General features: G+C 42.8%; 1 protein-coding gene across 2 annotated transcripts in view; it reads right to left on the bottom strand.

Moving 5' to 3' along the window:
* Positions 1–1,399: 1,399 nt before the first annotated feature.
* The window catches only part of gtpbp1 (GTP binding protein 1), a 28,417-nt gene continuing 14,690 nt past the window's right edge, over positions 1,400–15,126 (bottom strand). Inside the window, exons 10-14 of one of the 2 annotated variants that reach the window (XM_084328581.1) lie at positions 13,319–13,454; positions 10,950–11,128; positions 7,921–8,085; positions 6,680–6,730; positions 1,400–2,648 (exon numbers count right to left, since the gene is read on the bottom strand). In XM_084328581.1, coding sequence (XP_084184707.1) covers positions 2,547–2,648; positions 6,680–6,730; positions 7,921–8,085; positions 10,950–11,128; positions 13,319–13,454 — 633 coding nt within the window. In that variant the 3' untranslated portion in view covers positions 1,400–2,546. The remainder of the gene's footprint in view (positions 2,649–6,679; positions 6,731–7,920; positions 8,086–10,949; positions 11,129–13,318; positions 13,455–15,126) is intronic. The other variant, XM_084328582.1, reaches the window with a different exon arrangement.

The following is a 15,126-nucleotide window of genomic DNA, read 5'->3' as shown; positions in this document are numbered from 1 at the left end:
ATGCAATGTTGCTAAGCAACAGAATTTAAATAATACTTAGAATCCAATCCCAATCAGCCATTTCTCCATAGCCTTTTTAGAATGACATATGTATATGGGTCTCTCTCTGTGTAAACTGTTTGAATATAAAACAGCCTACACTCAAAGCAATATTTTAGTCTATATTGGACGGTATATTTATTTAAATGAAATATGAAATTTCCATCCAATTGAGTTACTTCTTTTTTTTTTTTTTTTTTATTGGTCTTTTTCCCCCTCCATTTTCTCCCATCCCAATGTTAGTCGTATGCCAATTCCCAGTCCCTTCCTGGTCGCTGCGCTTTACCCCCCACAGTCAGATCATTTGGGAGAGTGGAGGCTACCACGTGCTTCCTCCGACACACGTCCAGCCAATCACCGCTTCTTTTCACCTGGCAGCGCGGATTCTCATTGAGAGGGCGTAGCGTGTGGGAGGACCACACTATCCCCCTCACGTCCAATCCGCGCTTAGCAGGCGCCCCGACCGAACTGTAGGAGTCGCTGTTTACAACGACCCGGACCCACCCCGCCAGCTTCTCCCACCCTCTGATACAGCCAATTGTATCAGTGCAGACGGCCAGCCAAGCTGGTGACAACCCCGGAGCTGTGAGCTGGATTCGAACAGGCGAACCAAGCTCACAGCTCCGGGGCTGGTGACGAACGCAATCTCCGCTCGACCACCTAACCGCCTACCCAATTGAGTTACTTCTAACATAAAACAAGAAGCAACATGTATGTAATTAAATCAAATTAAACTGTGAAAAATAGACTGAGAATGCAATTAGAGTTGATACAATTTACATAATTGACTTAAATCAAATTCTCATCCAACTACAATAACTGAACTGTACTTTATCTGGCCACATACACACAGCTGCAAATATAATTCCAATCATTCAATTTATTCAAATGTAATCTATAATCAATTGGGTCAACCCCAAGTTAGGCCTCTCTTTGTAGGCAATATCTGTGTGCATAGGTTGTACTTATCCATACTGTATGTGTGTGTAAATATACTTGAGTTTTAGTGAATACTAACACAATAGAAAAGCAGTCATTTGGAACTAAGCTCCAGCAGGCATCTTCACCAATGATACCATGAGGCTGGCTGTCACCCTTCCTGTTCAACCTCTACACCTCCGACTTCTGCCATAACCTGAGCGGGTGCCACCTACAGAAGTTCTCGGATGACTCCATCATCCGTTACATCACAGACGATAGTGAGGATGAGTACAGAGGCCTGGTGGAAAGCTTCATGGTGCGACAGAAAATCCACATCAGCAAGACCGAGGAGCTTTAACAATATTCAACGTGAAAGATTGTGGAAAAGGCCAATTTAGCCCATGAGGGGGAAAAGCAAAGTAAGCAAGTTCAATAAAGGCTGTTTTATTATTGGTCAATATGTCAGAGGCAGACTGTGTTGAAATCTCCACAACATGTAAACAGCAACAGTAGAAAATGGATGGGAAACTATAGTTCCTAAAGAGCTCTGCAAATTCACCATATTCACACAGTGGCCATTTTGCTCTTATGTCATGCTCAGTTTGGGATTCCCAATCTGAGCATGACATAAGAGCAAAATGGCCACCGTGTGAATGGGGTCAATGCTGCATTTCTTACAATCATTAGCAACTGTTGGAGTGGCTGTATTATCCGCTGCATTAATCTGTTTAATCGCATACAACTGGAATACGATTTCTTCAGTGACTGTTGGACATCAATATAAGAGCACAACAGAGTGATGTCGGAAGATGGTACATTTTCATATTATGGCAAATAAATAACTGGAAAATTATTCAAATCTAACAGCTTATATATTTTAATATATCTTAAAAAAAAGTAAACCACTATGTGCCTTTCTGCTACATTCATTCTGTGGTTTTTTTCATACAATATTTTGTCATGTTGCCCTTCATATTTCAACAAATAACTATATTACATAATGCAATATATAAATATTACATGGAACTGTGTTGCATCGCAGAGGCTGAGGGAATGCATGGTGTTTCAGTTCTAGCTGCTCATATCGGTACTGGACCCAGAACCCCATATTTTGGACTCATCCCTCCTTAAGTGACTTAAGACACATCGCTGTGGGCTCCCTTCTAAACTGAAACCCTGCTCTCCAAAATGAAAACCGGGACTCCGTTTAAACGACTGGAGCCGTACATCTGACATGTACGTTCATATTGAAGAGCACTGAGGTGTGTTTTGGTGCTTTCCAGATTGTCTCTTTCATGCCGCTTCCTACGTTGATATCGAAGCTTTAGGAACGTTTCATGAATCGGATACATGTGACAAGTTTTGTCGTCTCACCACTTCTTTCAACAGTGGGACCCTGTGCACAGGAGATGGGTCAAAAGTCCATGAGAGTGGTGTTGGTACGAGGTAAACTAACGTGTGTGTATGCGACTATGCGTGCATGCATATGTGGGTAGGTAGGGGTGTCACAAGACCGATTTCCATCATGATATTTTGCACTTGATGGCAGTGCTATCAGAGGAGGAGGTATAGGTGGGTGGGATAGTTTAGGATGAGGAGGGGGCTGCTGTGGAGGTGTTGCTGCCATTCTGGCCTTTTCCTTTATGCCTCTGGCCGCCTCTTCTCCTGCCACCGCCTCCAGACTTTGGCTGCAGAAAGAGAGAGAGCAATACAATCAGCATGATTAATATCATGGTTGGCATTTTTTTTTTGCATCTACTTTTTCTCCCCATTTTTCTATTTTTCTCCCGTCCTCAATTTTGTATTGTCCAATTCTAACCTCCCCTGTCTCGAACGCTGTTAGGCCATGCCTCCCACAAGCCGTCTGCAATGTGGACGAAGCCTTGCATCACGTGTCCCCTCCGGTACTCGAGGAGGCAGCCGTCGCATCTTTTCACCTGCACAGCGCAATCTCTCAGCGGCGAGGGTCTGCGTGGGAGGGACACGCCGCCCTCGTCGCTTCCTGATTCTACTGCGCAAACGCACCAACCGACCTGTAGGAGTCGCTGTCCACAACGTCCGATCCCCACCCACCAGCTTCCCACCCCCTAATACTGCCAATTGTATTAGTATATGAACGACCAGCCAAGCTGGTAGCAACGCCGAGAGCTGGGCTCGAACCCAGCATCTCCTGCGTTGGTGGCGAGCGCCTTGCCCACTGCGCCACCTAGCCACCCCCAGGGTTGGCATTTTCAACATAAGCTTATTTAACAACCATTGCAGCCCATTCATCCAGCACAGTGATAACAGAACATCTGACACGGGGCACAATACATTAACAATACATGTACCATTAACACATTCCCTGCCACCACTTTGATCATCTTATACCATTCTTATTCACCTTCTTTGCAGGGCTATAACTTTTTAAATTGTATTGCTAAATTGACATTACTATGGCCCATTCAACATCGATTATCTATCGTTCAGGATGTAGGAACGTTTTACTTTTTCATTCACACATTTATACGAAAATACCGTCTAGAGTATAAATATGTTTTTATCGTTTTCTGCAGTAATTCCTAGAACGTGAGATATAGGCATAAATGAATATATTAGATTATCAAATGCCGTTTGATACCGATCTACGCTATATTAAAAATGTCAACTGTACATGGTCCTAAACGTTATGACTGATCATGCGCGGGGGGGGGGGGGGGGGGGTCGTTTATAATTCCGTGATCGTCGTTAAATGCTTCATGTAGTATGGGTGATATATAGATCAGAGCAGTTTGTATGGATAATAATAAACAAAAACGTTGAAACTCACGGCAGCCTCCTCTTAGCGTTGGGCGATGATACTGGAGCAAACAGATCCCAGTTATGTGATGGGGATCGAGGCGATCCATTTCCGGTTTGTATAATAATAATAACAGCCCAAATCATGTGCATTGAGTTATGGCAGCGATCCATATCCACGGTGTGTGGCTAGAGTCCTGGGATGATAAACGAGTGGCCGGACGGATTTAGGGGACGGACCGAGCTCCAACGGGCTTATCCGGTTTGGCAACTCGCCGATCAGCCACCAGGTGGCAGTATTGAAGCGTTGCAGATAGGGCTGGGCGATATGGCCTAAATATGATATCACGATATTTTCTGACCTTTCGGCGATACACATCACAATGTTTTTCCCCAAACAATTCATTATGAGGCTTACCAAGACAGTATTTGAGTTTGCAAGCTAACATTAAAGACAAAATAAAATACCCATGCATTTAGCATTTTTATATTCGATTTAGATTATTGGATTATTAGATTATATATTTCATATATTTAGCAATGAGATATTATATGATTTAGATATGAAATGATGAATTGAAAATGGGGGACCCTGATGTAAACAAGACGAAAGTCTTTCTCTGGTCTGCATCCCCTTAACAAGTGTATGTATTGAGCTGTACTGTACCCATTCTGCAATATGTTAATAAAGTTTTAAATCAATCAATCAATCAATAGCATTTTAATGAAACTACTGTATATTTTTATGTCTCTAAATGTTTTGATGAATTGAAAATGGAGGACCCTTATGTAAAAAAGCCGAAAGTCTTTTTCTGGTCTTCATCCTCCAGTCCACTGTTGTTGTATTGAGCTGTACTGTATTGTACCCATTCTGTAATCTGTTAATAAAGTTTTCATTCATTCTGACGGCGACAGAATAATTTTGATTGACAGTAGAGTCTGCCACAGGGTTTCCGTTAGAAAAAATTGTTGCCGGTCTCCGTGACCTGCAAGATTTCAATCTACCGGACAAATGAGATTAATTCCGGTCATAGTTTATTGAGCTTTAAAACAATTTATAGGCAGACTATATAAAGAATGTCATCCTCAAGGCATGTAGATTTATAATATTATTATTTAAAACTAGGCTACTTTTGCGTATACAGTCATTAATATATTCCAAATAAAATAAGTCCCTCGATACTCCGTGCTGCTGCTGACTTGAAATAAAATAGACCGCGTATGTGGGCAGTCGGTCCGACACTAAACAGCAGTCTGTTATAATCACATTTTTATGAGCTAACGAATTCCGTTATATTGGACATTTGTATTAATTATATCAAGCGAAGAACTGAGAAATTTTGCAGAGAGAGACGGCAACATTATCGTGGCCGGGTTTGCGTGATGTATATCTCCACCTCCCAACGACTTGGTGCTGGTCATAATGTCCGGTGAAAACAACTCCCTCCAAGCACAACTTGACCACCCGAACCGTACCAAAACAGGCCAAAATTAAATAGCCCATGCGACGAACGATTCATTACATTCGTTTCATCGTTGCTCCACCAAGCAGCCGGTCCAACAATGAAAGCTGTTATCAGCGCGAGCCGGCCGCAGTTAGTTTGCAAGAAGCATCCAGCTGCAGACCCGCAGAGCAGCTTTCCAGGTCTGGGGACCGCACTGTGCCAGCAAAGCTGGTGGGTTCTGTGGGTCTGCAGCTGCATGCCTTCCGCAAATCCAGCAGCAAGCTCTCGCTGAGCGAAGCAACGACAACAAACGCAATGATTGTTTCGTTCATCGCATAGGCCACCCAACTCCAGCCCATCCAAATACAATTCAAATAATCAAACTGTGCCCAGAGGGAACTATTTTCACCGGACACTATGACCGGAGAGATTAAATATGTCGGACTTCAACAGATTTTGCCGGTCAAATACCGGTAATTACCGGCTAACGGAAACGCTGGTCTGCCAATTACGTCACACCGCTTGCACCCGCCCTGCTGTTCTTAGCACCAATCGGCAAGCCATATTCGTTTTTTACTTCCAGAATCACCTCCATTGATTTTGACGAGTGCTCACAACAACAAAGCTACTAATGTTAGCTCCCCGCGGCCGACGACTAGATTACCAGCGCTCCGCAGGATGACTAAACAAGGCATAATGATTTTACTGCAACGAATGTTATAATAAAAGCCTTTCCATACATCGGTCTGATTGAAAACTTTATTAACAGACCGCAGAATGGGCACAACTCAGCACGGGCTGAGATATGAACGAGTAATGTAATGCTTGCTATCTATCTAGGTTGTCCTCGGACGTTGCTATGTTCGGGTAAATACGCTGATGTTATTGAACATGAAACTATAGAACGTTAATGCCACAAAACTAATTCATTTGTTAATCATAAGTAGTAACTTTGATGCAGTAGTGTGTGTGTGGGGGGGCGGCGTTGTTCAAAAGTTTGAACATGTGGACCAGATTGACGCGACACAATCCTCTTGGGCAAAACATCACGATATCCACGATACGTTTAAAAAGTGTATCGTTAATGAACTGTACCCGATATTTATATAATATCGTCATATCGCCCAGCCCTAGTTGCAGAGTTGTGCCGGCTCAGACAATGATCCGTGAGTGAAATATGAATACCATGGCGAAAATATGAAATATGATCAGAATAACGTTGTACGCCGTGATCTGGCAGAATTCGCATGAACTTGAAACCCGTTCTATGACGTTATTGGCGGAGAAAGTGTTAAGGATCGCAGTTCAACTTGATGTCTTTCAAATTACTTATCCAGGTTTTCCACTCCTTCACTCAAATAAACCAACGCTGTGACTCCCCTTAATGGCTAAATTAGGTACTACAGGCCCATTCCTCTGGAGTAAAGCCTCATTCCAGCCAGACAGACGGTCTCTGGTTGACTTGACTGAAGCACCAAAGTGCTCTTTCAGTTTACCTTGTTCTCTTTGTTCCCCTCCTTTATCTGATGGTCCTCATCCCTCTCTCCCTGAGGCAGCAAGCCATGCAGCAGAGGAGAGAAGGAGGGAGGGAGGGAGGGAGGGAGGGAGGGAGGAAGAGGTGGGTGATTCAGGGACAGATGGGTGGAAATGAAAGGGCCAATATAAAATGGGGGGTGGATAAAAGATGGATGGAGAACAAACAAAGGTGGTGAGAGGAGGATGTTGAAGGAGAAAGAAGAGAAGCAGTGGTGATGTTGGGGCCGGTAAACGGCAGGAAAGGAAGTAAGGCAAGTTGACGAGCATTCAAATAGTGTAGAAGCAAAGCTCAAAGCACCTATCAATCAATCTCACAGACAATATCCACTCCATCTTAATACCCTACTATCTCCTCACACCTGTAATACCCTACTATCTCCTCACACCTGTAATACCCTACTATCTCCTCACACCTGTAATACCCTACTATCTCCTCACACCTGTAATACCCTACTATCTCCTCACACCTGTAATACCCTACTACCTCCTCACACATTTAATACCCTACTACACCCTCACACCTTTAATACCCTACTACCTCCTCAGACCTTTAATACCCTACTACACCCTCACACCTTTAATACCCTACTACCTCCTCATACCTTTAATACCCTACTACCTCCTCAGACCTTTAATACCCTACTATACCCTCACACCTTTAATACCCTACCTCAGACCTTTAATACCCTACTACACCCTCACACCTTTAATACCCTACCTCAGACCTTTAATACCCTACTACATCACACCTTTAATACCATACTACATCACACCTTTAATACCCTACTACCTCAGACCTTTAATACCCTACTACCTCAGACCTTTAATACCCTACTACCTCAGACCTTTAATACCCTACCTCAGACCTGTAATACCCTACTACATCACACCTTTAATACCATACTACATCACACCTTTAATACCCTACCTCAGACCTGTAATACCCTACTACATCACACCTTTAATACCATACTACATCACACCTTTAATACCCTACTACCTCAGACCTGTAATACCCTACTACCTCACACCTTTAATACCCTACTACCTCAGACCTTTAATACCCTACCTCAGACCTTTAATACCCTACTACCTCAGACCTGTAATACCCTACTACCTCAGACCTGTAATACCCTACTACCTCCTCACACCTTTAACACCTTTTTCATCGTGTTTGCTTTTCATTCTGCTTTTCTCTTACCGGCGGTAGTGTTGAGTTTGGGTTTGCGATCTGTGCCGTCATCGCTACGTCCTCATTGGCTGCCGTGGTGCCGTCCTCTTTGCGGGGCAGGGCTTTTTTTGTTGACTGCATTTTGATTTGCGGAGGTTTGGAGTTGGAGGGCAGGTTATTGGTCGATTGCAGCAGCTGAAAAGAGCATAGATAAATAAGTAACGGAAACAAGATACGCTCACCAACATGCCTCGGAATGAGGACACGTGTGCCCCTAGAGGTACGTGCAAGTACTGCAAGGGGCACAAGAAGATTTTTGAAAGGGGCACTTCACCAAGAAACAATGCCGATTTATTTTCCACATAATATCACACGCATCCAAAAACATTGTTTTGCACACATTCATTTAGTTTGACAGTTATTGAAAATGACCACCGGTGATGTCATCTGGGATATTGTATCCTTGTGTTAATTACAGCTCCATGAAATAATTTCATTGAGCTGCAACTAATGCAACACAAGGATTTATAAAACATTAAATACAAATACAAATGTATCACAGAATCACAACACTGCAACAATGATTTCTAAAAAAAAATCCATACACTGATTAAATATTGCTGAATGAACATCACCTTTTCTGTGCGTCATTGAATATTAGGGTTGGGTACCGTTCACACTTGAACCAATACCGATACTGGTACCCAACGTTACCCTTTTTTCAGTTGTAAAACTAAACTAAGTCTAAACTTCTCAATGTCAACATTGTTATCACACCACACAAACTAAAACCCCTCATGTTACATGATCATGTATACATTTATTATGTATTATACGTTTTTATGTTTAAATATCAACATTATCTGGCCATCCTCAGTAAATTCCATCAAACTCCTCTGACCTCATCTGGGCTTTCCAAAGACCCAAGATATTGGACATGCGCGCGCACACACACACACACAACCACACACACACGTCTCCGCTGTGAGCGTTTCCAGGGTTCGTTTAACTGTTTTGGGACCAGCTTAGTAAACATTAGCAGCTCATGTTAGTTTTGAGTTTTCACTGCACATATAACGGCACAACTCACGGGGGGAGTTCTCACCATGACCATTTATTGTGACCCTGTGTAACATAACCTTCTACAATCCCCTCTAAGCTTCCAGGTAATAGTCTTTTTACCACCATATTACCCTCACCAGAACTCTTTGTAGGATTACTATATGTATATAAACCTACAAAAGCCTTCATAAGCCTGGGGCCTTAATGTTTAATACAAGGCTCCAGGCCGCGTCTATTCGGATTTCCAGTTCCGCATTTGCGTTCTGCGATCTGATTGACCACTGACGTTTCTGGTGCGATCTGATTGGCCACTGACGTTTCTGGTCATGTGACATGTGCGCCCAATCGCGTGACACGCCCATTTCCGCCTCGAACAGCAGCAAACTACCTAACGCCTAGTTTATCACTGGTTAAGCTTAGGCGACTCTTTCGAAGTTGGTTAAGGTTAGAGTTTGGAATCAGGGCTGGTGTTCTATCGCCCTGCTCTAAGACAAACTCTAACCTTAACCAACTTCGAAAGAGTGCCTAAGCTTAACCGGTGGCAGAACTTGCCGTCACACGATTGGTGCGACCAGAAACGTCAGTGGCCAATCGGAGCGCAGAACGCGAACGCGGAACTGGAAATCCGTTAGTAAAATAATTCAGGCCTCCAGGCCTAGTGTCCCAGAGCCTAGAGTCCCTACGTGCGCTGTAAGGTCTACCTTTAGTTGTGGAGTTGTGTTTCCAAGAGCTTCCGTAACTAAGGAATAGCCTTTGACAGGTGTATGTTAATGGGTGGTTTGAAGCACTTATAGCTGTCCCTTAGCCATAATGCTTTTCAAATAGACCGTTGGACTACAGTGTGCATCTACTGTAGTTATTAATAGCCTACATCTGCATGTACAACTGACATTAGGTTAAAAGGACCGACTGGGTTTTGAACCCCTGTTGACAATATTACAACACTGAAGAATTGATTAAGCTTTTTTGTATCTTTTATTGTTGTTTAGTTAGTAGTGGCTATATTCTACCCTGACATGTGGATATATAGGCCTAATAATTAATATTTGGGTTTGTATACGGTACATCAGTGATAAAGAATAATAACTTCACTTATAGGTCTATATAAGTGTGACAATCGATTAGCATGGCATCGAATGATCCACTTGTCAGCACCACAGTGAAGGACCGCTCCTCCTTATGATGTACCTTGGCTGTCTCTGTAATGAAGCAACTGTTCAAGAAATAGTCGGGAAACTCTTGCAGAAATTACTTTTGAAAGGAATTCCTCTCCAAGTCTTCGTAGAACATTAAGGTATATCAAAACTGGTCAAGATGGAGCGGCCCTCTCTTAGCCACCACTTATAAACCTCTAAGCCCCAGTATCTCAGTGCTGGTGTCCACTGTCTTTAGTGTGTCACTCCCTAAACATCCGCCTCCGGTTATATTGACGGTACTATGTCTTCACCTTCACATAGAACACCAACTCTAACTAAACTCTTATTAATCCTCCACAAGCTTCCATTAGCCCCAGTAGGTCAGTGAAGTGTTTCTATACATTACTAAAAGGCCAACCTGAGTGTGACATAAGAGCAAAATGGCCGCCGTGTGAATATGGTCAATAGGGTGTGTGCAGTCAGTGACAATATAATGGCCAATTTGGTTATTTAGGTACATCAATTTTGATGATCCTTCTTCACACACTATGTTAACCCTTCCACTGCCGCACTACCAAACGGTTAACCCTTTCACTGCGACAATACACAGAAGGTTAACCCTTTACTATCACACTATAGTAATATGTGATATAGTAAATGTGATAGTAAAGGGTTAACCTTCTATAGTGTGGCAGTGAAAGGGTTAAATGATGGGTCTAAAACTAAATAGAATATGTATTTGTATGTGTGTTGGGACTGAACATCCCTCTTCTGATTACACTGAAGACCCAGTCTACAAACACGCCTCAACCATAACCCTTTATGAACCCTACACACGCTTTGTTTCCTCCCTCCCAGTACCTTGGTGATGGTGCCCACAGCCTTGGTGCGTCCCTCCCTGAACACCAGTCTCTGGTCACAGTGCAGGTACTCTGGGGTCTTGATGAAGCGGAAGTGGACTGAGGCCTTGTCCCCTGTCCGTAAACAGTCTCTGTTCATGGTCAGGATGGTGGCCGTCTGCCGGATGCTGCCACAGTGGACTGGAGGGGGGGGGCAACAAATTAGGGCAAGAGGGGGAAGTTACAGTCAAGACCATACATATTTGGACATTGACACAATGTTCTACATGTTGGGTCTGTACACCACCACTATGGACTTAGGCATAAAAAAATATATTGTTTGGTTCCTGTTGGTTGTCAGTTAAGGCCATGGGTAGGTAGGGAATTTATTTTATTTTATTTTTTATTTTATTCTTTCCCACGGCGACTATGGATAGGGAATTTCTTTATTTAATTAAAATGTTCACAACAACATGGATGCATGTACTCTGCCAGCATGTTTAATATCCATAATACTAAAGGTTTGACTAAGATTTTTATGAAACTTTATTGTAAAAGAAATTATTTATATATATTTTTTAACCCATAAAATAAATTGGGTCGCACCTAAATCGGCAGGGTCGGTCGGCAACCGGAACCAAACCATTTTTTCTTTTAGGCCTTACATCCAAATCAGGTGAACAGTGTAGGAATGACAACAGTTTCTACATGTGCACCCCCCGTTTTAACCCTTTCACGACCACTCTACAGAAGGTTAACCTTTCACTACCACACTACAGACTGTTAACCGTTTGGTAGTGAAAGGGTTAAAGGGACCAAAAGTAATTTTTTGCATGTGAAGATGGCACCTTTTTTTCATAAAGGTAAAAATACAAAAAGAGCAGTGCATGGAAAACACAGAAAGCCAGGATGAAAGAACACAAGCAGAGGACTCTAACATACAGGACAGGCTAAGTACACCGGACATATACTGTACACAACCACAGCATGGGTTTATAAAATGTGAGTGTGTTTATGGGATGTTTGCACATCTGTGGTTGTGAGTGTGCATCACTGACTACCACAGTGTGTCATTGTCATTACTGTACAGACCAAGCCTCCAGTTGGACCACCATTTCCCCCCCTTTTCTTTTACTGTTTAACAACTGTTAAACCACCATTTACATTTACTATACTAATTACTGAATAATGAAATAAATTGTATAATTGTTATGAAATGCAGTTTCATATGTGACCAAAAGTAGTAACTATTAGCACATTGGACGCCAGAGGGCGCTACGGTCATTGGGCCGTTGTCTGCCATCGCTTTGTTCAATGGAGAGAATGCCGTGTTTGCGAGTGCTTAAACTATATGAAATATTATAGCTATGGATCTAATAACGTTGTCGATTTTCAGTTTGTTTCTTCTGGTCAACATGCAAAAAACAGATAGTTTTTTCATCCGTACATTTCCGTTTTATACCGTGGTGAATACGAGTATAGTTTGTGATTCTGAGTAATCCCAGGAAAATACACGAAAATAGCCCTTTAGTGAAATCCAGTTATCAGTTATCACGATTATCTGATTATCGAATCTTCCTGAAATCAACGCTAGATTATCGCTATGTCTCCTCATGCACGCATGAAAGGGGGCTTGTAGCGGGGCGCCCCTGCGTGCTGTGATGTGACCAACGGTACACAGCACACACACATTCCACACAGACGGCTTCGATCGCGGGAGAAAAAAATATCAGATCAATGCAAGATTGGATATATAGTGTCCTTACCTTGTCTCTGATGTAATGCAAAAGAAATAATCCAATTATCTGATTGCCATTCCAAGTACTGGTCGCGGTACTCCGTCCCACGTTATCCGGCATTGCATATGAAGGAGGGGGGCGGGGCACACGGCTCAGTTCGGCCCAGAAAACAAACTACATGGTTTCAAATGGAGTGCAATATTGGCCGAAGGCGTTAGAGGGCGGTATTGACCGCCTGCCAGCTCAGACACATTCAGAACAGCTTGCACAGGCTGCCCCGATGAATTATGAATGGCAATAGCGAATAAAAGAAAAACGGATCCAATAACGAGTATACTCGTGGTTGGCGCTCCACGGTTGGACGGCAATAACGAGTATACTCGTTTTTGGCGCAGAACCAGTTAAAGTAAAACATTTAATAATAACTAAAGACGTGCTTTTAGTTGAATTACCTCCCTGCTAAACTAGTGGTTTGACTACTTGTGGTTAACTACTCCCCAACACTGATCATATGAGTGTCCATAGCCTTTACCCTGTTCTTTGAAGAAATCACACTGAACTCTATGACTGAACTAGTTTCTATGATTAGAAACCTACTTTTGGTGTGCGAGATTTCTGGGTGACATTAAATGTTGCTTAAATGCACACCCACCCATGGCCTGGTATCTGGGGGATATCGTGGTGGGATGGTGCAGCACCAGGATCTCGGCCTCAAACTCCCAGGTGGCCTGGGGGCTTAACCTGGGGGACACCATCACCATGCCTTTCCTTATGGACGACCGCTTGATCTACAACAGGGAGAGGAGAATAAATACCTCACACACACACGGAAACCAGGGAACAGACATTTAGAAAATAAAAGAAAATACTGCGATTTTAACCCTGTGCTTCAAATGCAAATGTATATTCTTTAGGAAATGTTAAGGACTTGAACATGCATTCAATGTTTTCATGGGCAGCAACACTTGCCCAAAATACAGTCTGGGTGAAGTCCAGAGTTTGTCACCACAGACAAAGTCACGGCACTTTGCGAGCGTCTAGCGGCTAAAGACGGAAAGGCTTTTTTGTTGTTGTCGGTTTTACTCGGACGTCTCTCAAAGACTCATTTCTGAATGGATTTTCTACCTGTACTACATAATAGTACAGGCTATGGAACCGCTGTGTTTTCCAGCTTATACCGTCCTCTATGCTGGAATATTGGAATATGGAATCTTGCAACCACTACAGAAAGATTTGAGTACACAAGTTCAAGTTTAACTCAAGTTCAGACCTCTGTTTCTCTATTTTGCATTAGTAACTTCAGAATGGTATCTTTCAAAAGAGACCAGGCTCATAAGTATGCTATAAGTATAAAGCTAAGCTTTGCAAAACTATGCAGTCCTCAAGTTCAGTTAAAATAAATTGCCACTTTTCTGGGTGCCTGTTAACTCTACCCGAGAAAATTCTGGTTTTGATCCCCGTTCTATACAGTCAGCCAGAGCCCTCTAGGTGTCCCTGATTTATCTGCCTACGTTGGAATTGCAATGGCGATCGAAAGGTGGCAGTATCGCCTACCTTTTAAACTCTGGTGTCTGTTACATCCCTTTCTGTCCTGACACGAGTAATTACATATAAACGAGTAATCGCTATCGCCGATGGGATCATTGGAATTATTCTTTTTGGAGTACCTTCTGGCTAAGGTAAGGTATATTCTATGTCTATTTTACCGAACCGATCACAGTGTCGTACTTTACCGGACCTAAACCAAGCTTTTTGTAACAATCGCATTTTGTGAAGGCACATATGTACATGGTGTATACCTTTTTGATTTGGGGCTTCAGGCGATCAACCAGAATGATTTGGGCTTATTGCATATAACGTGTCATATCAGTATAACATGTTTAATCAGAACGATGCTGAGAAGCTAATATGCATTCATATCTAGCCGGTTAGACTACTGTAATGCACTTTTCACAGGTCTCCCTAAGAAAACCACAGAGAGGCTTCAGCTAATCCAAAACTCTGCAGCCCGACTGCTAACTAGAACCAAAAGGAGAGAGCACATTAGTCCAGTCTTAGCTGCTTTACACTGGCTTCCTGTAACATTTAGAATTTACTTTAAGGTCCTTCTCCTTACATACAAAGCTCTAAATGGACAGGGACCTAGCTACTTCGCCAACACTCTAATAAATTACACACCAGCAAGAACACTGCGATCATCAGTTGCTGGACTACTAGAGGCTCCCAGAAACAGTCAAAAGAGGATCGGTAATGCAGCCTTTATCAACTATGCCCCAAAACTGTGGAACAAACTACCCCAAAACATCAGAGAAGCCAACTCGCTAGACATCTTTAAAAGACAGCTTAAAATCTCTTTGCTCAGGCATTTCACTGTGGGGTAATGCAGGCAAATATCTGAAGATAGATATCTGCTACCACCTAGTGGCAAGGGGAAATATTATTATAGAAACATCAGGGATA

This window comes from Notolepis coatsorum, assembly GCF_963971535.1.
Source record: "Notolepis coatsorum genome assembly, chromosome: 14".
Lineage (NCBI taxonomy): Eukaryota > Metazoa > Chordata > Actinopteri > Aulopiformes > Paralepididae > Notolepis > Notolepis coatsorum.
This window is presented reverse-complemented; position numbering and strand designations above follow the sequence as displayed.